This window comes from Carassius gibelio, chromosome A11 (genome assembly GCF_023724105.1).
Source record: "Carassius gibelio isolate Cgi1373 ecotype wild population from Czech Republic chromosome A11, carGib1.2-hapl.c, whole genome shotgun sequence".
In the NCBI taxonomy this organism is placed as follows: domain Eukaryota; kingdom Metazoa; phylum Chordata; class Actinopteri; order Cypriniformes; family Cyprinidae; genus Carassius; species Carassius gibelio.
Genome location: NC_068381.1, coordinates 12,583,884 through 12,605,994, shown reverse-complemented (window position 1 = coordinate 12,605,994; position 22,111 = coordinate 12,583,884). Strand labels below are relative to the sequence as shown.

At 37.5% G+C, this 22,111-nt stretch overlaps 1 protein-coding gene across 3 annotated transcripts in view; it reads right to left on the bottom strand.

Annotated features, from left to right (window-relative positions):
• Positions 1-1,172: 1,172 nt before the first annotated feature.
• The window catches only part of LOC128022382 (ras association domain-containing protein 5), a 38,147-nt gene continuing 17,208 nt past the window's right edge, over positions 1,173-22,111 (bottom strand). For 2 of the 3 annotated variants that reach the window (XM_052609878.1, XM_052609880.1), the window contains exons 3-6: positions 5,639-5,749; positions 5,246-5,525; positions 5,029-5,144; positions 1,173-3,617 (exon numbers count right to left, since the gene is read on the bottom strand). In XM_052609878.1, coding sequence (XP_052465838.1) covers positions 3,465-3,617; positions 5,029-5,144; positions 5,246-5,525; positions 5,639-5,749 — 660 coding nt within the window. In that variant the 3' untranslated portion in view covers positions 1,173-3,464. Of the gene's footprint in view, positions 3,618-5,028; positions 5,145-5,245; positions 5,526-5,638; positions 5,750-13,630; positions 14,388-22,111 lie in introns of those variants that run through there. The other variant, XM_052609879.1, reaches the window with a different exon arrangement.

Below are 22,111 nucleotides of genomic sequence, written 5' to 3'. Positions count from 1 at the left end.
GTGGTGACTTAAAAGGTTTCTGGGTGTCCTTAAAATATTGCAAGTCTTTTCCAAGTATGGGCATACTGTTAAACCTGTAGGTGGAGTGTTTATTTACAGTGTGGAGCCGGTTCAAACTAAGTTTACAACATGTTTTTTATTGTAACATGGCATGTGTGCAAAATACACTTCACGTGCGCTATCTGACCCTTGACACTGCTATTCAATGCGGGCTGTTCTTATTTGCACTAGACACAACAGAGCAGTTGTGACAACATTACGCTTGTGACTTGCTGTGCACTGCTACACAGTACCATATAAATACATATGCTTAGTATGCAAAGTATCTAACACATTACAAGTACTATAATTATGCTTCAATCCATTACAAACAATCTTTGGATATCCCTTTTTTCACTTGGAGCAAATGTTTGCATTTGAACTACTGTTCATGATTAGGGCTCCCTCTGCTGTATGATTTGTGAAACCATTACATTTTACTATGACGTAAAACTACTCCATGTTCTGTAGATCAAGAAGAAAAAAAAATTGCTAACTTATTATATCAGTCCCCAAAAGTAAATGTGTTGTGATGCAGAATAGAATATTATCATACATTGTTATTTATCAATATTTCCTATTGTAGCTTTGTACATAAAACATTCAGTAAAAAGAAAAAGTGAAAATGTAATATCATGCATCTGAAATGCTATTTAATATTTACTTTATAAATCTGTTTTTATAATAATTAAAATTATCTAAGTTTAATTGCAACATAAATGATTTATTAAACCATTTAAATTTATTTCATAAATGTATTTTATATTTATAATTAAAACTACAAAATTATATGTAACCAAATGAAATTGTTTCATTTCAATTTAAATATTTGTTTATTACCATTTCTGTTTATTAAAGAAAACTACAGAATTGGTGTAGAACCAATTTCACTCAGAAGTAAATTTCACAACTTTTACAACGAAAGGGCAAGGAACACATTGAATAAAACATGAGATTGTTAAGTAGAAAGACTTGTAAAACGTACTTTAATAAACTTTATTTTATTTATAACTTTGAAAAATCATATTATTTCTAAAATAACATTTATTTTTATTTATAATTTAAACTACAGAATTGTTAGTAACCCCTGTTAGTGGCTTCATCAATTTCAATGTAAATAAAACAGACTCATCGCCAAGAAAGGGTGACCTTTTATTTAATTCTTCCACATATTTACAGCTTAATCGACATTTTAAACATTTGATACCCCAAAACAAAAAAAGATTGCCAAATAGTACTGATTTGTCCACATATTCAAGTTTGCACAGACTGAAACTGAACCAAAAAATAAATTAAACAAATGCACGCACACACGCACGCATACACACACACACACACACACTTCAACATTTTAAACACTAGTCCAAAAAAGTCTCACATGGACTTAATGGTTCAGACGTTGAAAGCACCTGGCTACTGCCACTGAATGTGTGTGAACTCTCTCAACGTGGAGTTATAAAGCCCGACATCTAGCGCATATGTACAGTACACAGTCAAGATAAGCTTCACAGAGACTAAAGGCACTGCCAGCAGGAATATGGCTGTCAGGGGGCGCAGCCTGAGCAGACATACAAGACCCTGCCGCTTGCTAAAGGGTGGAAGTGATACTCCCAGTCCAACAGGACATGTACCCATACAAGATCAAAATATACAGGCAGAGCACATGGGGCAGAGTGAGCCAAATGGAAACATATGACTTTAAAGTGCCTCTAAAAACATACAAATCAAAATTATATCTTAGCCATTACAAAACTGCTTGTCATGTTCAGAAATCCATGGTTCTTTAATAGATTGGGACGTAAATGTGCTTTTAAGGGAGAAGAGAAATATCAGTGCCTGGAACATCATATTAACAGGTTCACAGTTATTCCCGACCAATATGGAAAACCGCTTCAGTGCTTTTGAATGCTCTTCACAAATAATCAATTCCTTCAGTGTCACAGATACATTCATTTCACACGCACCTCCATAATTCAGCAGACAAAAGTATGCACATTAAAAAAAAATATCCCTTATTATTATTATAATTAAAGCAAGGAAAAAAAGTTACATCCATCTCATTTTCCCTGTACAGAATAATTTTGATTCCTGTACATATTGGTGGACCACTCAATGGTTTGTGTTGGTGTGCAAATCACAGACATCCCGACTCCATTTTACATAAGCAGGAAGATCTTTATAAAAACTTTATTGTGTAATTACTATAAGGAGTGTAATACGGATTGAGATGCTTGTGGTTTAGATGCACAGAGCTTTTTAGACCGCTGATCTTGAAGATGCCCTCTAATCTAACATGACCTTGTGTGTTACTGTATGTGCTAAAAGCCGAAATGATTCAGAAAAGCTTACCGGATAACCACAGTCCACCATCCTCACATCCTCTGATGCTCCCTGCACATTAAGTTCTGGTGGGGCACTTGAGAGACTGAGGTGATTTGTCAGTGCTGAGTGTTTCTAAAAGCTTTCATGGGACAACTGAAAGCACAATGGGTCTTTCCAGAGAATAACAGTCAGCATGGGGCCCATTTCATACTCCTAGAGGAGCTCAAAATGTCTGCATCTGAACATTCTCAGCTCTCAGCCCAGACCCACTGAAACATTTTTTAATAGATATAGTGGCCAGTGGGTTTCATTACTGTTTAATCATAGAGATGTGCAGCCATATTGGTCATTTAAATAGAAAGAAAGGGATATTTTGACTCGGTGGGGTGACATATTGAGCTGTAGGGTGAAACATTACCAGTAATACAGTATGTTTATAGTTACATTAACACAATCTCCAGTATAACTCTTTTTTTTTTCTATTTTCAGTAGCATGTTATAATTGTTTGTGTACTGTATAATCTGATATGTGGACAAGATTACTATCTGTCCTCTGATATATTGCAGACATCATATTTTCTATAATTTAAGTCTTCCCACTTTTCGGACTGGAAGTGCTTTTTCACTCTGCTCTTCATATAGATATTCCCTGATAGAGGACATGCGGTAGACGACACAAGCAGAGAGACCAAAGGGAAAGGCATGCTTTCAGTAACACTTGCAGTAGCAGCAACAGCAGCAGCAGCATGTAAAAAACACAGACAGATGGGGTCAATGTGAAAACAACAAGAAAAACTCAACAAAACCCATTCAAATATAAAAAAGCATGACTGCCAGAAACATACTCCTGGGCTTTCAACAGTGTTCCATTTCCGGAGAGAAGGATTACTCTTGAAGTACTAATCTTTAGTTCCAAACCTCCTCTTCGTCTTAGTCATGCCTCGATCCCTTTACCTGTCTTCGGGGGTTAAAGGTCACAGAAGCATGCTGAGAGCTTGTACAAAGTCCTGAGTGGAGGTTTGTGAGTTGGTCTGTAGGGCTACTGGTCCTCCAGGCTGGCCCAGTGTTGGCTCAGTGGGGTGATGGAGATTGTGTGTCTTACATTAGCCCGGTTTGCTCTTGACCTGACCTAGAGCCTGTAGCAACTTCTCCCTGTAGGCAGCATAACGCTGCTCCACCTGCCGCATACGCTCCTTCTCCTCCTTCTCCAGGAAGATCAGGAAGTTCTGCAGCTCAGGGACTGAGAATTCATGCCACTGAAAAAAGACAGAACACCTTATTAGTAAAGCCAGACATATGAAAATATAGCCAAAAAAAAAAAAAAAACTGCTGTCTGAAACAGAACTATCTATTAAACCTATGTTTTTGTTTGCATAATTGCATGGCTTTTAATTGCATGTGGCTTTTATTGAATTGTATTAAATAATTTCTAAATACATACATTACATTATATATATGATTACGTAATTTATATGTAAATTATATATACATATAAAAAAAATAATCATGAATAATAATAATAATAATAAAAACATGCCAAATAAAATTTGGGATAACATTTTCATTATGATAAAGCAGGCTAAAAATATTTGTATAAAATAATGTTTTTTAGAGTTCTCTGTAGTGAATACAGCAAAGTACGGCACTCGAAACACCAAGGTCATGGTTTCGATTACCAGGAAAAACAAGAACTGATAAAATGTAAATGTGTACCTTGAATGCATTGCAAATCTTGTGAAAAAAAGCATAAAATAATAAATAAGAATAAGAATATAAAAAGCATTTTAATGTCATAATGATTGAGCAAGAGACCAAATATATTTGTAAAAAAAAAAAAAAAAAGGTAAAATAGGCCATGTGTCCACTAAAGTGTTTTTAGCCAGCTGAAAATGCCAGAACTTCTCTCGAACAGTGTTTTTTTTTTTTTTTTTGTCAGTTGAGCTTTGGTTGCTATGATACAGAACATCTTAAGAAGTAACTGTTGCAGACACATCGTGAATTACATGTTGCAATCATTATTTTTCATATCAATATATGTAGTAGTCCGGAAAGCCCATATGGCACAGACATGAATACTGAGAGAAAATAAATAAAGAATGAGTAACAGCTGGTTAGAGTTATATTTGCCCCGCCCCTCCTCCACCGTGATTGGACGTCTAACTAAAAAGCAACAGTAACGAATGCGGTGTTATACCTAAAGCTGAACATTCTTCAACTCCCAGCGCTGAGAAAAACATACCACTTAAAAACCCACCCAATTGAGTTTCGAGGGGGGTCCCCGTTAAAAAGCGCTTTCCGGGGGTAAAATATATGCTTTTTTGGCGGGCCTCCCAGGTAAAATTAGATTAAATATTGTGCTATTGGTGTTGCTTCAACCCGTGAACATGAAAAACAACCCATGACAACAGTGTTAAAGTAGCCCAATTCCATGGAAAAACCGCGGACTTGGCAACACTGGCACTCAGCTTGAAAAAGGTTTTAAAAACGTGGTGCTCCCATTGAAAATTGAAAAAATATTCTAGCCTTTGACAAAAATACTTTGGTGGACACAGCCTAAATATGTTAAATGAATTCATTTAACGATTAAAATACTTGAGAATGTTTATTGTGGTGGGCAAATATATATATATAAAAAAAGATACATTTAGACAGAACCGAAAAGCTCACCTCAACATCGCCAGTCTGATTTTCTTTGAGTACAAAGGACAAGTTCTCTAGATCAGGACCCGCTAACAGCCTCAAACAGAGAGGACATTCTGATAATGGCAACTTCTGGAAAAGATCTGAAAAATCAAGCACAAAAAAAAAAAAAAAACTGCTTAGTATTATACTTTTTGTACTTGTACAATACTACGGTATATTTCATCTTCATTTGAGCGCTCACCCTGGCTGTCTCGACGGGTCAGACGGTAGAGGGCAAACTTGTCTGGGTTATCCTGTACCATAAACTTCTTCAGCAGGCCCTGGATGACCTCCCTGACCGTAGTGGTACTGCTGATGTGTAGCTGTTTAACGGTATCGTAGGGCAGGTAGAAAGATGCACGTTTTACTGAACCATCAGAAGAGGAACCTGGCCCTGGTGACTTCCCATCCGAAGACACAGTCACAGGACGGCGCAACTTCAAGTGAACCTTTATGAAACCAGTGTATTTGCCATTTGAGCTCTGGGGGATAACAAAACAGATGGAGTCAGGTCATTTCTCACAGTAAAATTCTCAAATAACAACACAAATGTTGCAAATGAATGCATAAGCTTTGTTGACAAATCAATACTCACTAATTTCATTCCATTCTCCGTCACTTTGGAGTTGTAGTCATCTATTTTCACTTTAATCTCTTCTGCTGTGAGGGATGTTGGCTTCTCTTCCTCTTCCTCTCTTGTCACATGCTAAAACCAAGATAAAAGTAAAAGGGAGTGCAAGGTTAGGTGAGGAATCCTGATACGAAACACAGTAGAGGCCTTGTGAGGTATACATGAGATATGGTAGAAAGGCCATCAACACTGCGTAAAAGCTGATGTTGACATTATAAGCAGGTGTCATGATGTGACATGACAGTAAAGACAAACTGACCTTAAGGTACTGTTTCAGTTGCATTGGGTGGACTTTTAGCTAGCTGTGTTTTTAGTGAACTTAGCTCTTCCTCTGAGGTAGTTCCTCTAGTTTTTCTATTTTTGTATTGACCCCTGGTCTTGAGTGAGTGTCGAGAGAGCAGAACATCTCTCAGAGAGGAAGAGGGGACAACTGATTGCTGCTGAGATTACAGACACTTACACTATCAAGATAACCAGTTATCATAAGAAGCTATTATGTGACGTATGGTGCTTATATGAAGAAGAAACTACCTTCTGCTGGATTGGTATTGAGCGAAACATGGGAGGATGGGAGATCCTATACATGATGCTGAACTTAATAATAGATCTATGGATGACTCTAATAGCTTTAACAGACAACTTTAAATGAGTTTTGTGGCTCTTAATCCATGACTGTTACCTATTTGCAAGATATTGGCAAAATTAAACTTTAGGAGATTTTTGACAATTTACAGTATTTCTAGGACAAAATGTATGAAAAGTATGATCAATGATGTTTGTCTTAGCAAAAGTTAAAATACTTGGGAGTGTGTAAGATTTGAATGCTTTTTAAAGAAGACTCTACTGCTCACCAAGCATTTACTTGCATTTACTTGATAAAAAATACAGTAAATATTTTAAATTATAGTAAATAGTAAAATGTATTCCTGTGATACAAAACTGAATTTTCAGCATCATTATGTCAGTCTTCAGTGTCACATGATCCTTCAGAAATCACATGCTGATTTGCTGCTCAAGAAAGATTTCTTATTTTCAATCTTGAAAACTCGGATCGCATTATATTTTTGGGGAAACTCTAATAAATCTTACTGACCCCAAACCTTCGAATGGTAGTGTAACAAATGTCTTCAACAAGCATTATAATATATTGATATTTCTAAGCCTGAGCATTACTACAACTCTTATTGATCAAACTCCAGGGGACAATGTCACACACTGAGATACCAATCTCTCTCTGTGTGTGTGTGTGTGTACAGCATGACAGTAACAGTTTGAATTCCTCTTGAGACTTATTTAAACAAATCCAGGTTGATCAAGACAGGACTAGAGTCTATGCAAAGCCAGTTTTGGCCTCTGAGGAACACTCTACCAATCCATAATGATTCATCAGTAAACTACAGGAAGAAACACGTTTCAGTTAATGTTCTTCCGTGGTCAAATCTCAAAGGTTGGGCTATTTCCCCCTCTTTTTACCATGAATTGAACAGAACAGAACAAACGAGATGAAAAAAGGGCATTTACAGAGAGATTATACATATAAATGACTTTTTTTGCTAATATGCTAATGCTAAATGCTAATAACAAGATATGTTTCTTGAGCACCAAATAAGCATATTAGAATGGTTCTAACGGGTAAAAAATAATGCAGAAGGAATGATGACAGGGCATTTGACACTAAATACTCCATGTTTTCGAGTGACAAAGAATCGGTTTCTCTTGGAGGGGTTTTCTAGGGGGTGTAACAGTTGTGGAACAAGCCTTAGCAACAAAGATTCTGTCGGAGGTATTTTTAGCTGCTAGCTGCATCCCCCGTAATACACGCAAAGTGAATTTCTCTTTTCTTTTCTGGGACGAAAGAATAAGAATTAAAAAAGCAAGATCATTTATTCATGGAGATCCCTGCGGCGCCAGCATGGCAGCTCTATATCTCAATGAGCAGAAAGAGATCCACTCATACACACATGAACGCACAAACATTTAGCCTGAGCAGAGAGGAAGAAGAATTTATCTGGACACTTAGCAAACAAATTAACCTCTTCTTGGCCCACACACTACAATTGCCTGGCATCTTCTCGAATGAGACAGCTTGAAAATCTTGTTATGAAAGACAGAATCTACAGACAGGAAATGTGCAATACTGGTGCACTTGTGCTCTTGTGTCTTGCGGTATGTGGTGCTGGCACGAAAGAAACATCTCGTCAAACGAAGCAATGAAAAATCCTAACTGAGAGGATACATTGCTTTTAAACTCAGACTTAATTTTGCACAGTAGCACTACAAAGGCAATATTTCCACATACTGCATATTCAGATTTTTCAAAAAATTTCAGATCAATGGAACAAGTAAAATGCACTTTTTGTTTTGCTAAAGTAGCTAAGGAACAATTTTTTTTTATTATTTTATTCTAAAAGCTCAAATGTTAAAGTACATAATAATAACAGAATGAAAAATAATATCTACCAGTGTCTCTGCACCACCAAAACATTTTAAAATGTGAAAAATGCCATTCAATGATTTCAGTGAGCATTTTCTAGAGCTATCACAGATGAATCTGATTTGGAAATGATTCATTGAATTAGACTCTGGAGCCGTTTTAAATCAGAGATGCATTTAAAACATCTGTTTTAACTCTCTCATACTTGTGAGTTGAGAGACAAGGAAGGATTACACACTTTAAAATAAACTGTCCTTAAGAAACTATGTGGGCCACTGTGACATCCTGGTCAGTGTTCTGTGAAGAGAAATGTTCAGAACTGTGTGCAATCGCTCATGAAATACACGTCACATTCACTTCTTCAAATTTCTCTTTACCTGTTTTGTATTGTGTGGTGTAGACCAGAGACAATGTTCAGTTGTGTGAGATTATCCAAAAACACATCTGTGTCATAGTTCAGCCAAAGAAGGAAACGTTCTTTTAAAAAATAAAAGAATGTATGTAGAAAATGAAGCTTGCTTTTTTACCACGTGAATTTAATGTCAATTGAGGTGTGTCATTTCGGTGCCCCTAGTGGGACCAAACAGTTTAGCAAAAATAATGACAGTTATTAATAATGCAATTTTCCCAAACACTTCCAGACTCCATCTATAATTGGTCAATAACCAGATTTACACACCCACTGACGGTTAGTAAAACAAATCCTCTAGCATTCCACAATCAATTTGCAGCTCTGATATTCATTATTAATGTTGACAAGCAAAGACACAATTGACACAAAAACTTCAATCCTACACAACCAAAATCTCTCAGGAATTCCTGTATTTGTGGCCAGAGGACTGTGAGCTGCTAAATATATCTTTCTCCCTCCCTTCCCCACATCCAAAGCAGAGAAAGTGGCCTTTCGGAACAATGGGGCAAAACAATGGAGATCAGTTTAAAAGTTTTCTCTGCTCCTGAAGGTTTCTTTCAGACATCTTGAATGTGTTTGACTGCACATGTATCTACATAACATCCAAGAGCAATCTAAGCTCGGCCATCATATCCCATCACCTTCACTTTCTGAGTGTGACTATATGAATGAGCTCTGGTCTTCTCTTGAGAGGGAAGAATCCTATATTAAAACAACCAAAGAGCAAAGATGTGTGTGTCTGTGGGTGTATTCATGGTTTTCAGCTGGAGAAAGTGTGTAAGAGTGTATGTGAGTGAGCGTGGGAGTTGTAATTGGAATAAAGGACATCATAAGTGTGTGTGATTGTAAGTGGGTGGGTAATGTGTGGGATCTCTCCTGTCTATTCACTGAGGCTCACAGTATCTGCTGTCATTCAGAAAGCTAACCCACATCGGAGCTACACAAGCACGAGTGCACCACTTCTCTGAAACGAACCTCCTCGCTAAAGATAAAAAGAAAAACCCTGATTAGTTAGTTAAATAAAAATAAAAACTCTTCAGTGCAGGTTTGATCCTTCACTAGAAATGCATGTTACTCAGCTGCAGACACATGAATTCCTTTCAGGTTGAAGACAGAAATGACCTGATCTGATGTGAGAAAACTGTGAATCACACCTTTCAGATTTTAGCAGTGAGTGAGCAGAAGTGACATCAAACATGAACCAGATATCCTGTGAATGCACAAAAAACATTTTCTTGCAGACAACATATCTGTCTAGAAAGCTCTAAAATATATACACTTCGGTTCTATTTGCAGTCACCTTTGATATATATATATATATATATAAATTCTCTCTAGAATGCACTTTGTGGTGAACCAGAAATGTCTGGCAGAACATTTCTATGACAAGCAGGGTTTGACATAAACAACAATTAAGCCTGCTTTGTGAACTCGAACAGAGAAACCTACCTAACCTGTATGAATTGAACAATATGCTTTCCTCTGCTGAATAATGACTTTCACTGTTAAATGCCCCAGGCCATTTTTTAAATCAAAATGAGAGTAAAACAAACATAGGAAAGAAAGTCATAGAAGGCCCAAGTGGAGGATGTTAACCATGTACATAAAGGTGCCTTGGGGCATGACCTGAGCAAATATTAAATGACAGAGCCTACATGACACGAAAGAAAAGGGCACGGCTGTAAATGCTATCGGAGTGTCATCTCAAACTCATCACTGCATGTCAAGCAGGTGTCCTTAAGCACAGCACACGGCTACTCAGACTGATTAGGGAACATGATGCCCTTAGTGTCAGTTTCAGGCAACGTGCCAGTCTTCTACGTCTGCACCTACTGAGTGGCCTCAAACTAATAATAATTTGGTTAGACACCGCACGTTCTGCTTATCACCGTGAGAACTGCACTTACAAAAAATACAGGAAGCTGGCATCAGTTCTAGGGAAGCCTGGTGTTCAGAGGAAGTCTCTTTATACAATGTTAGTGCTTATGATAACTGATAATGTACTTTAATGCACTGACTGCAGTAAAATCAACCTGGTTAGTCTGATACAGGTAAGCGAACGGTAGTCTATTTACAGTATATGTATGTATGGGTATGCATGTGTGTGCGTATATGAATGTATGTGTGTGTGTGTGTGTGTGTGTGTGTGTGTATATATATATATATATATATATATACACACACAATATATGTATATGTGAATATACAAATAAAAATCTACAATATTTATTTCATTAATTTGGAGTAATCCATTTACATTTTGTATGTGACGAAGTAATCATAATGCTCATCCTTAGTCCTTAGTGTCAATAGGTGTGAGACTGCATTTCTCGGCATACGTTTAAAGATTGATATGCTTTTAATTGATCATTCCTGTGTGCCTCTCTGCTGTTTCTGCCGCAGTGTAGGAATGATGCCTTGTGATCTGCTCCCTCCCACACGTTGCATATGTGTACTCATTCTCTCCCTCTCTGTCATTACTGGGTCAAGTGTGCAGTAGGAGATTCTTGCCTCCCTCTCTGCAGCCCTGCACAAATGCAAAGCCCATCTTCTGCATGCTTGAATAAACAGCGTAGATCATCAGAGACCACAGCACCAGTAAACACAAGCCCTACGCTATCAATCCATTCATATGCCTTTGATAATGAAGGTCTTAATTATCGATGAATTGTGCTTGGGTCTGTTTTTATGCATCATTAACTCATGGCATCTCTATTGCAGATTGATACACATTTTTTTTGTTGTTGTTGAGCAATCAGCATCTATGTGATGTTATATAGCATTTCAATTGAACAGCTCTGTGACTGTGTTTAGAAATGAGAAAACTTGACTCATTCTGCTGAAGCTTACCAACCAGGCAGCCACTTGCCGAAATGGCACCACAGCTGCAACATCTACCAGATTTGAGCCACAATAAACTTTCTTCAATCACACAAAGGTTTATGAGATGGCTCATAACTTTCAGTACTTATGGATTGCAAAACCTTGAGCAAACGGCCTCATGTTTGCATGACTTTCACTATTCAAATGTTAAATTCTGCCCTTGAAATAGAAGCTATTTATTGTTTGTTCCCTTCACCAAGCAAGGCATTTGATTTCACCAAGCAGCAGCATTTATAAAGGCACTTTTACTCAGTGCTCTTGGTTTAAAAGCCTTCTGTCTACTACATTTAACCCCGTGAGGTAAATCGGAAATGTATTATTGATCCATAAAGCAATTTTAATCCCATAACTGACAAGAAGAATGTGCACATTAAAGTGAGAACGCAAGCTAATCTCCCATTTATCCATCCCTGGGGTTCTTCTAAGAGGACTTCCAGAGATGCTAAGAAGAATTAGGACAAGCTAACTTCTGTATGCTTATGGCTGCCTATTCAAACTGCACTTATATTTGTTCAGTAAAAGCAAAACAATGTAATTGTAACAATGTCTTAAAAGCGAAATAGCGAACAATAGAGATCATATCTCAGTCCAATATATAAATCAAACATCTGTCACCCAATAGCTCAAATAACTAGAAGTAACGCCTTGCACCTAGCAACACAATACACAAACAATCTAACATAACAACCTTGATGGAAACACCAGGTTAGACCAGCATGAACTTTTATTTTGGGTTAGGCTAGTTTAAACTGGTTTGGTGTTGGTTTAAAGCACAAGAAATGTCTCAAAAAGATTCACATTTTTTATGTAATCAAATAAATATAGCCCTGATGAGCATAAGAGACTTCATTTAAAATCAAACCAACCCCAAACAGTGTCTGTGTCCAGACAGAGATGCGAACAGGATAAATAATTCACATTCTGAGAAGCTCTTTCCAAACCTGATACTGCAGAAAGTGATGTAAGGCTGGTGAGCTCAGGTATGCGATAGAAATCTGTCTTTAAGGATGTTAAAAATGATTTCCAGTTCTGTGGTGTTCAGAATACAGCTGCATCTGCTAGCTAGCTTATAAGACCCATTCTAATTAAAGCTTAATTCTGACTTTTGGTCACTAAACAACTGTATCTAGGTCTATAAGAGGCCTAAGAGAGGACTACAGTAACAGGAAGTCAGTGTAAAAGCGACGGGGTCTTATAAAATAACACATTCTCTGAGGGAAGGACGGGCCTTTCTGGCACAATCAGCAACCATTTCCTTCCTCTCACAGCATTAGAGAGCTCTGAGAGTGTGAGAGTGCACTTTATGTACACTGCTATGTTTAAAAGAGATTATAATACGTTGATATTAGATATGCAGGTAATGAGCTGAAAGCAGTTTGCTTTAATGCATTCATTGGATGGTATTAATGCAAATACACAAACCTTACAGTAAATTAAACTTATACAGTAAAACATAAGTCCATTCAATAATTCAGTTCTATTGTGAAAAACTTACTAAATTGGTGTGGAACAAAGACTTGTACACTTCTTAATCTTTCATAAGAACATCTTATGCTCTTAACATTGTAACTTTGAGTAACCTAACACCTAACAGTGCGATCTCTACCTACTAACCCCCATTTGGTCAGTCGCCCTACCAGACGCTTTAATCCAAAGTGACTTAAGGGGCATTCAAGGTATACATTTTCCTATCCGTCCATGCGTTCCATGGGAATCATACCCACAGCCCTTACACTGCTAGTTGCTAGTTACCAAAAACTGTGGCCTTCATTTTTATCCGCTCATTTAAAAAAAAAAAAAATCTTTGAGAGACTCATTTAAAAGTTATTGTTATTTGCTCTAAACAGTACGAGGTTTCTACCGACAGTGTTTCCATAAACATACACTCAGAAAAAAAGGTACAACATCTGTGGCAGTATTCTTTCAAAAGGTACACCTTTGTACCTTATTAACCTCTAAAGGCGGCACATCAGTAAAGGTAATTTTAAGTGTCTAAAGTGTCTATGTTAATACCTAAATGATATATATTAGTATCTTTTAAAAGGGTATTGCCCCAGTGACAGCTTTTATACTATTATTTTTTATAAAAGTATACAAAAATCTTTTTCTACAGCCTGTCTCAAAAAAAGTGAAGAAAAAAATGCACTTCCGTGTACACGCTTCCGTGCAGATCTTCTACATCAGGTGTGGATATACGCGCTCAATCTTCCTCGTGTTCATACACTACCTTGGCTACTTGATTTGCTTGTGGCCGTTGGAAGAAGGAGGTCTTGGCGGTGAAGAAGTTGAAATCATCGCTCTCCTCATCCTGGCTGCAGTAGCCACTGCTCATGCTATTGCTACCAGTCATTTGCGGGGACGGATCCAGTTTGAGGGATTCCCTATGCGGGTCTTCGGGGAACCAAACGCACCATTCCAGGCTCCAGGGTTGGGAAGGGAAGGATGGGCTGGGAGCGGGGGACCACAGGCTCAGATGAAGGGCCAGAGCTCCACGTGCATCCGGAAATGAGCTCCGAAACTTGTAGGCTGACGCTCAGTGAGCGTTGCGGCCGGTATCTGATGCTCAGTTCCTGTTTTTACAGGTCACAAACAGGCAGCTGAACAGAAGCAGCTTCTACCGCTCAATTCAGCCGACAACTTGGTTCTTTAAACCCACGATCGCTTGAGATGAGAAAATTAGCCCAGGGTGGATGAAAGCATGTCACTGCACACAAATTGCTTGTATTGGCATCCACCAACTGGCATACAGTCACACAGTCTTGCTGTAAAAAGCACTGAAGATCTGAGAATGTTGCATGGACATTTTGTTCAATATTCCTTCAGCTGGCTGAGATGGATGCAGAAGTCTCCAGTCCACAGTGAGGCTACGACGGCTGCTAGGAAGACGCCAGAAAATCAACCTGCCTCTGTGACTGAGTGAACAGAGAACTGACGTACTGCACCTCCCTCTCTTCCTCCTTTTCTCACACCAGCGCGCACACTCTCTCTCTTTCTCACTCGCTCTACCATCTGTGGTTGGTTCTGTTATCTGCCTACAAGCTTACGCAAACACCCTGCTTCTTCCCCCTCCCTCCTCCACTAGCGCTCTTCCTGCATGCAACTGCTCTTTGCTCAACTCTAGACACTTCCCACTGTAGAGAAAAAGAGAGAGAAAGAAGGAAAGAAATGGAAAAAGATAATAGACCGGGAGAGTGAGGGAAGGAGAGACACAGATAGAAAGAGAGAGCTCTCTGCATGTGGTCTTTTAGAGACTATTTTACATAGTATGCCTAGTATTGCAGATATGCAAAATGCCTCTGATCACAGGCAGTGTGAATCTAGAGTATTGTTAAATGTTACTGTGACTTTAGTACAGCTAGGACTGCAAAAAGCATTTACATTTCTTTCAGACTGAAAAAAAGGAAGGGACGACATATAATGAGGTTATTATTACAAAATAAAGGTTACTGAGTTGGTCTTGTATCATTGTGAAAAGGTTTTACATAATTTAATTATTTTATGATGTGATGAGACTGTGAAGTGATATGAGGTACATGAACATAAACTGGTTGCCAAATATTTATTTATTCTACAGATTTATGCTCACTATAAAAATTATTTTGAATAAATTAATGATAAATAAACATTAAATATTGATTTAAGTATCAATTATTTTAAAATGTAATAAAGAGACCATGGATTCAAATGTGAAACATGAAACTAGATTAGCTGCCAATTAAACCATCAATTAAATGGTCAATTAAATAGTCCAATGCTCACCCCAAGCCCCCCACCCCCCCCCCCCCACCCCCCAAAAAAAGGACCATGGAACTACACTGCCTGCAAATTAAACAGTTAAGTAAAACATAATATAATATTCCAAATAAAAATATTCACCAAATATATATTTGGTAAGTTCATTAGTTGGTTGGTAGTAAGGAATGAAGAAGGAAAGGAGGGAAGGACTGATTATTGGATAAATATTTGGCTGTAGAATGTTGCAAGTGGCCAATCAGAATCAAGTCTGTTTCTTTTATTCCCTGCTTTTCACTTCTGCTTTAGCGTGTATACTAGACTACAATACATAAAGTCTGCTATTGTGTAGGTCAAATACTGTTGGCTCTAATGATAAATGACTTGTAATGTTACTCATTTTTAAGTCACTTTGGATAAAAGCTTCTTCTACATGAATAAATGTAAATGTAAGTATTCCAGAGAGCCTTTGAAAGCCACAGGTAGAACTCAGAGCCCTAACTGATCATCATTACTGTTGCACATTCTATAAATAATTCATCACACTATAATGTCCCTTTGCTTTTTCACGGCACTGCTAATAGAAATAAGCACAGAGAGAAAGCTTTCTGTAGTGCATTTTACAGGGAAGCTTTAATAGATGTCTTTCTGATGGTAGGAAAATAATACAACTACATATAAATAACATCTCAAAAGAATGGACAAATTAAAGCTGAAAACACTAACACACAAACACTATAGGCTCCAGACCTACAGAAATTACAGTGTTACAACATTAAATGTACATATGTTCCACTGGAGGTCAAAATTAAAGTGACATCTGATCTCTCCTTACACCCTAGGGCTTTTGGTCTTAACCTTTCACCCTGACCTTGAGGGAATTAGACACAAAGTCCAGCTGGAGCACCAGTATATGTTAAATGTGAGTGCAAGATAAGAATATATATATATATATATATATATATATATATATATATATATATATATATATGAATATAAAAGAAATGCATCAAAGTATTACGTTTTTTCACATCCCCACCATCAATTAGACGATAACTGCCGTTTAATTATCTAAATGTATCTGCCTTACATCAACAAAATTCCCTTTTAATTCCTTTAGTGGCTAAATGCGATGCAATTCCACACGTTACTATTGTAAAACACAAACAAGATGTCAGCATGAAATGAGATCATTCATCACCTCTTTTTCATTTGCTGCTTTCCTCAGCTCGCTTTCTCCAGCAGGGAGACCATTCGTCACAAAGGGAGATAAAAGACAAGAAGAGTTTGCCACTATAAAAGGAAGAGAAGTTGAAAGCCACTTTGGAGTCCCCTCATCAGCTTTATTAGATTGTCATTGAACACTGAACTGGGCCACATTTCTGCCATCTTCTTTCACTGCAGCAGACACTTCTCATGTTGTGAATTATATATTGAGTCCATATTCATAAACTCAGACAGTTGATGTGGTGCATGCGCAGCTATGGACATAAAAATATCATCACTAGCAGTGTATGACAAATAACCTGAAGTGGTGCCTTGGGTTGCATTATAATAATAAACTAGCTGGATCACTGGGAAAGACAGAGGGGCTTGAACACATTCGATATCCAAACCCCCTGGGAAGAAAAAAGGTCCTCTTTTGGCTACTGCCAATACACCCCAATTAATTCTCAACAGAACTCAATAGTTTCCCTCCAAAGAGTTTGCAAGGGGGTTTATGCAATTGCCCAGAAAAACATAATCAATACCGTGGATGAATGGATGGATGGATGGATAGAGAGAGCAAAATCAAAGTGAAATCACCCACACTGTAACCCCTAAGGGGGTCTGAAATGAAGCAAGGTACCTCCTGCTAGAATTGCGATCAGAAAGTGTCATTTGTCACTGTCAAATACAGGCTCTAAAGTTGTCTCGCTGCTGTATGAAGTACGGAGTGAAGAGACCCAATGTGGGTAAATCAATGTGCCTGACAACGATAATGGTTCTCAAACAATCAATAACACAGGCATTTTTCTCTAAAGGGAAGCAGGAGGTTTTGTATTCTCCCTACATTTTTGTCCTAAACGGTCCTTCCTGTAATTTCTCTGGTATTGTGCTGGTCACACGTTCTGTGAGGAGTAACTGGAGGCTTGGACAGGTCCTGACACTGGACTCAGCTCTTGTTTCACAGTGGTGTTAAGTGGCGTTAGGACGCTCCATGTGATATGTTTCTGATGCTATAACACCTCTCTCCCTCTCTCGTACTTAGTTACAAAATGCAGTTGGTCTCTAATTTCCACACTTGGTGATGAAAAACGGTGGAGGAGAAACAGTCTTTATAATCCATCATCAGACAGTACCATTGTCAGTACCTACTGAATCTATCCTTTCTATGTTTTTTTAGACCATCCAAGCACTGAATTCAGAGGCTGAAAAGTTAGAAACAGGAAGGACACTTCCTGTGTTAAAAGCATTACCAATGTGTTAAAAATCTAAAAATCATTTTAAGCTTGAAGGTTTGTAGACCTTACCGAAAGTGAGGATGATAACTAGATACCTAGATAAATAGATAGATAGATACATCCTCTTCCTTTCAATTCCTATGGCCAATGCAAATTAAATTCTCACTTTTGAGTTGAAAGCTTGCCAATTCTTCAGTTATGAGGTAAACTAGGTAAAATTATAACAATATAGACCATGTTTTAATTTTGCTTTTATACTCTAGATCATGTCACAATACTAAAGCGAGATCAACCCGGATGCTGTTTCATGTTGACTTTAAACAGCTCTCACTTCCTGTGCTCTTTATGCTGTCTTATAGTACCACAGAGCCGGAAGACGTTACACAGATTCTGTTTTTGGAATCCTCATTGCAAAAATGCACTGAGAAACCCCACGCAGATCAGTGTGTAAATGTGCCTTACTACAGCTCTCTCCACAAATTATGAAATCAGCCCACACGCATACACATCCCAGGATCTCCTGCATGGTTTTCAGGAATCAAGCAACTAAAATCAACACAGCTCAAAATCAAATGAAAAAGACAGGATGAATCAAGTATGACATTGCACTTCATGCCATTATTTCGTTTTGGAGGACACTGGAAACTGCACAAACACACAAACATGCACACTGCAGTGAACTATCACGCTAGTTACTCCACAGGAAACTCTACGGTGAGATGACAGACCTGATCAAAAATCAAATAGAAAAACATATTGTGTTACTACTGAACTGCATTTGATATCTCCAGCTGCTGTGATGGTTTGAGGGGGCCGCAGTGCAAATGACACATAAAGAGTGTGTTTGCTGTGTGTGTCTGTGCATGTGTACACACCCCGAGGACAGGAAAAGGAAGTGTATGAGAGATGACAACAGACTATCTGCACTTCTATAAAAGAGTCAAAGCCGATGAAATACCTCCAGCAGCTGGGGAAACAAACCCTCAGCACATGGTCTAAAGCACTTTCGCAGCCAATTAATGCCAAGAAAATAAAAACAGCGTCTCTGAACTTGCTAATTTATTCTTGTTTGTGTCTGATGTGGCACAGACACTTACCCAAAGAAACCTTCGAGGGCTTTCAGATCAAATCATCGAAAAAAAAATGAAGGAATAAACAAGACCTCAGGATGGAGCTCTCAGTTTTTGGAGATATATTCCACAGCTAACTGTGAGTTAGCACTAGCGGGGCTACTGTTTTGAGGACATGGGTAACATTAGAGGCTGTGCACTGTGCCTGCATGATATGAGGGATATTAGGGTAATGTGCATGAAGGACATTTTGTATTCTCATGAAACAAAGACAAAAAGGGAGGGAGAGACACTTAAGGTTTGTGAAATATAGCCTACTAAATAAGGATAACAGGGGAAGTGTGAAGTATGAGAGGAATGCGTGTGGAATATGAAGTTTTACAATTTAGAGCAGAGATGATTCACCCCACTGAATCAGGCACGTGCACAGGTAGGGCTCAACCTGTGCAGAGCACATGCCCTTTTTGCCCTTACACTCCGAAGTGCCCTTTTTTTGGTGTTTTTTTTTTTTTTTTTTTTTTATCAATGCTATTGGTCACCCTTTACGTCTGTCTGTCAGTTTTACAAATATTTAGCAAATGAAAGTTCTTAAAACGAGCTTGTGTAAATCTTATTCGATCCTCAAGCTGTCAGTAAGCTGATAACTCCGCCCCCTCTATATTCATTGAATCAACTGGAAGTTCCACAGCAGCCGCACAGTAGACACCAGCTGAGCTGAACAAAGTTTTGCGAAGGGTAAATAAATATCTTGTTGTTTGAATAAGTACTACTAAACACTATATTTATAAAGGCTCATATTTTATTTATTTGATGTCTGACTGACTCACTGACTGAGACATGTGGGACGTCGCCTGAGAGACAGGGCTAGCATTTGCCATCTAGTCATAGCCAACACATAAATAGCCTGTGCATACAGTTGCATTTCATCTTTAATAAAATGATATTTTGGCCAAATGCATTTTACCACAGGAAAAACTGAGCGCTCCGTCTATATAGCTACAAAAACTAATTTGTAACCTAGAAGAAAATGTAATGTGATCCCGGCAGCGTCAGGCGCCGTCGCCGTTTTAATGACGGACAGAAAAACAATAACATTTGCACACATTCGCTGGTCAAAAACGATAAATTGATAAGTAATACAACAACATATAATTTGTTTTTACCATCGGAAAATCATAACAGGTGCGCCCCCGCGCTGTTTCGTACTGGAACTTACACAAAGCGACGAGTGATCCTCGTCACCTGATAATAAATTTCTTTTTTTGATTTATGATTGCTGATACACTTAATTTATTAACATTTAGGCTAATCATGTTATGGTATACTCTCCGCTCGTCCTCACATGTATAAAATGTTGTAAAACATTGTTTTACTACAGTAATTTAGTAGTAACAAAAAAAAAATTAAAAATTACAGAAGATCACTGAAATCTTTATATTTTATCATGCAGAATGTAATTCATGATTCATTCCAAGGCTTCATTTATTTGATCCAAAATACAGCAAAATCAGTAATATTGTGTAATATTTTTACAATTTTAAATAACTGTTTTCTATTTGAATATTTTAAAATGTAATTTATTTTTGTGATCAAAGCTGAATTTTCAGCATCATTACTCCAGTTCAGTACTCTTCAGTGTCACATGATCCTTCAGAAATGCTTTTCACTGCAACTGTACTTTTCACTATTTTTATTTATTTTTTCATTGCTGGCTTATTTTAGGGAAAGTGTAGTGAATAAGAGACCTTCAAGAGACCAACATCCCTGGTCCACCACAGTATCAAATTTTTGCCAGATACATGGCTCACAGAAGGTTGCTGTTGTATTAGGTTTAAATAAGCCCTTAAAACCCTGTTTATCTATATTATCTAATTATCTAATATTATTATTATGGTCGTTATTAATCGTGAATAAATCTAAAGCTTTTGAGACTATTATTTTGTGTTACTGAATTTGTCATGAAGATGTGACCATTTCTTCCTTTTATGCAGACTTACTAAATAATCTTGATATATAAAGGGGGGGGGGGGGGGTGCCCTTTTTCAGTTTCAGCACATGCCCCTCAAAAGGTCTGTGCACGGCCCTGCACTGAATAATAACAATAATATATTCTCCTCTCACAGCTAATACTGTGAAAAATAGTCTATATCCAGGGGTAATTTATACTCTTTTTCTCTTTTATAGTTCAAATTAGTTGAGTTAACACAATTTCATTTCTTTAAAATTAAGGTTTAACAAAATTTAACAAATTTGGGTTCATGTGATGTGCACACCACTTCTGTGTGTTCTAACATTTTACTTGACCCAGGATTATTATATATTTTTTTAAAACAAATGAGCTATTAATGAGATGCCATTTGTACTTTTTATTTAATTATTTATTTTTTTACCAATTTCCGTTCTTTGTGCACATACACATCAGTTCAAAAGGGTCAATACAATTTTTTTTTTTTACAAATTAATAACTTTTATAATTACATCTATTCAGCATTGGTGCATTAAATTGATTAAAAGTCATAGTAAAGACAATAATATTCATAAAAAACAGTTTTTTTATGTTTTAAGCCTTTTGTTTTATGTGGACACAGGAACAGGACTGTTGTTTATGTTGTAGTACGCATGTCATTATACACGTTTACGCATTTATTATACACATTTGTGTCCTCAAACCATATATACCAGTACACAGACACACAGACTCCTTCATATCTCTGTGATTCATCTACATCAGGTCAGTGGTCCTCCTCCCTGTCCCCTGGCACTGGAGCTCTGTCCAAACAAAATGCTTCTGGCTGCAGAGCTCTGTTAAATCCATGAAGCCAGGGGGTGTCTAGCTTCTCTTTTGGCTGTAATTACGTTGTGAGGCTCTCTTTATGGGCTATCTGCATTTCCTGTGCATGTCCAATGTCTGCCTGTCTGCTTGCACAACAGTACATCTCTCTTGAATGGCAGTAAATACAACTAGATTAGACTCATTCAGACTTTTTAATGGAGGCATTCACATGCAAACTACATTGAATCATCCTTGAATCGTTCTGCATAATATATACAGTTATGGTGAACAATTTTGTGATAGTTGTTCATGAATCCCTTGTTTGTACTGAACATATGATCCCTTTTATTTTAGTAAAATAATTAAGATTTTGCAGATATTGTAAAATTATAAATTTTGACCACAACTGTATACACTCGCAGTGTGTATATATATACATATATATATATATACACACACACATATATATATATATATATATATATATATATATATATATATTAGGGGTGTAACGGTTCACAAAATTCACGGTTCGGTTCGATACGATACACTGATGTCACGGTTCGGTTCGGTTCGGTACGTTTTAGATACAGCAAAATGTAAAAACATCTCAACTTTTCAGAATGCCGCAAGCGCACCGCGGGTCATGTGACAAGAACTAACCAATCAGCTTCATCCTTTCCCATAAC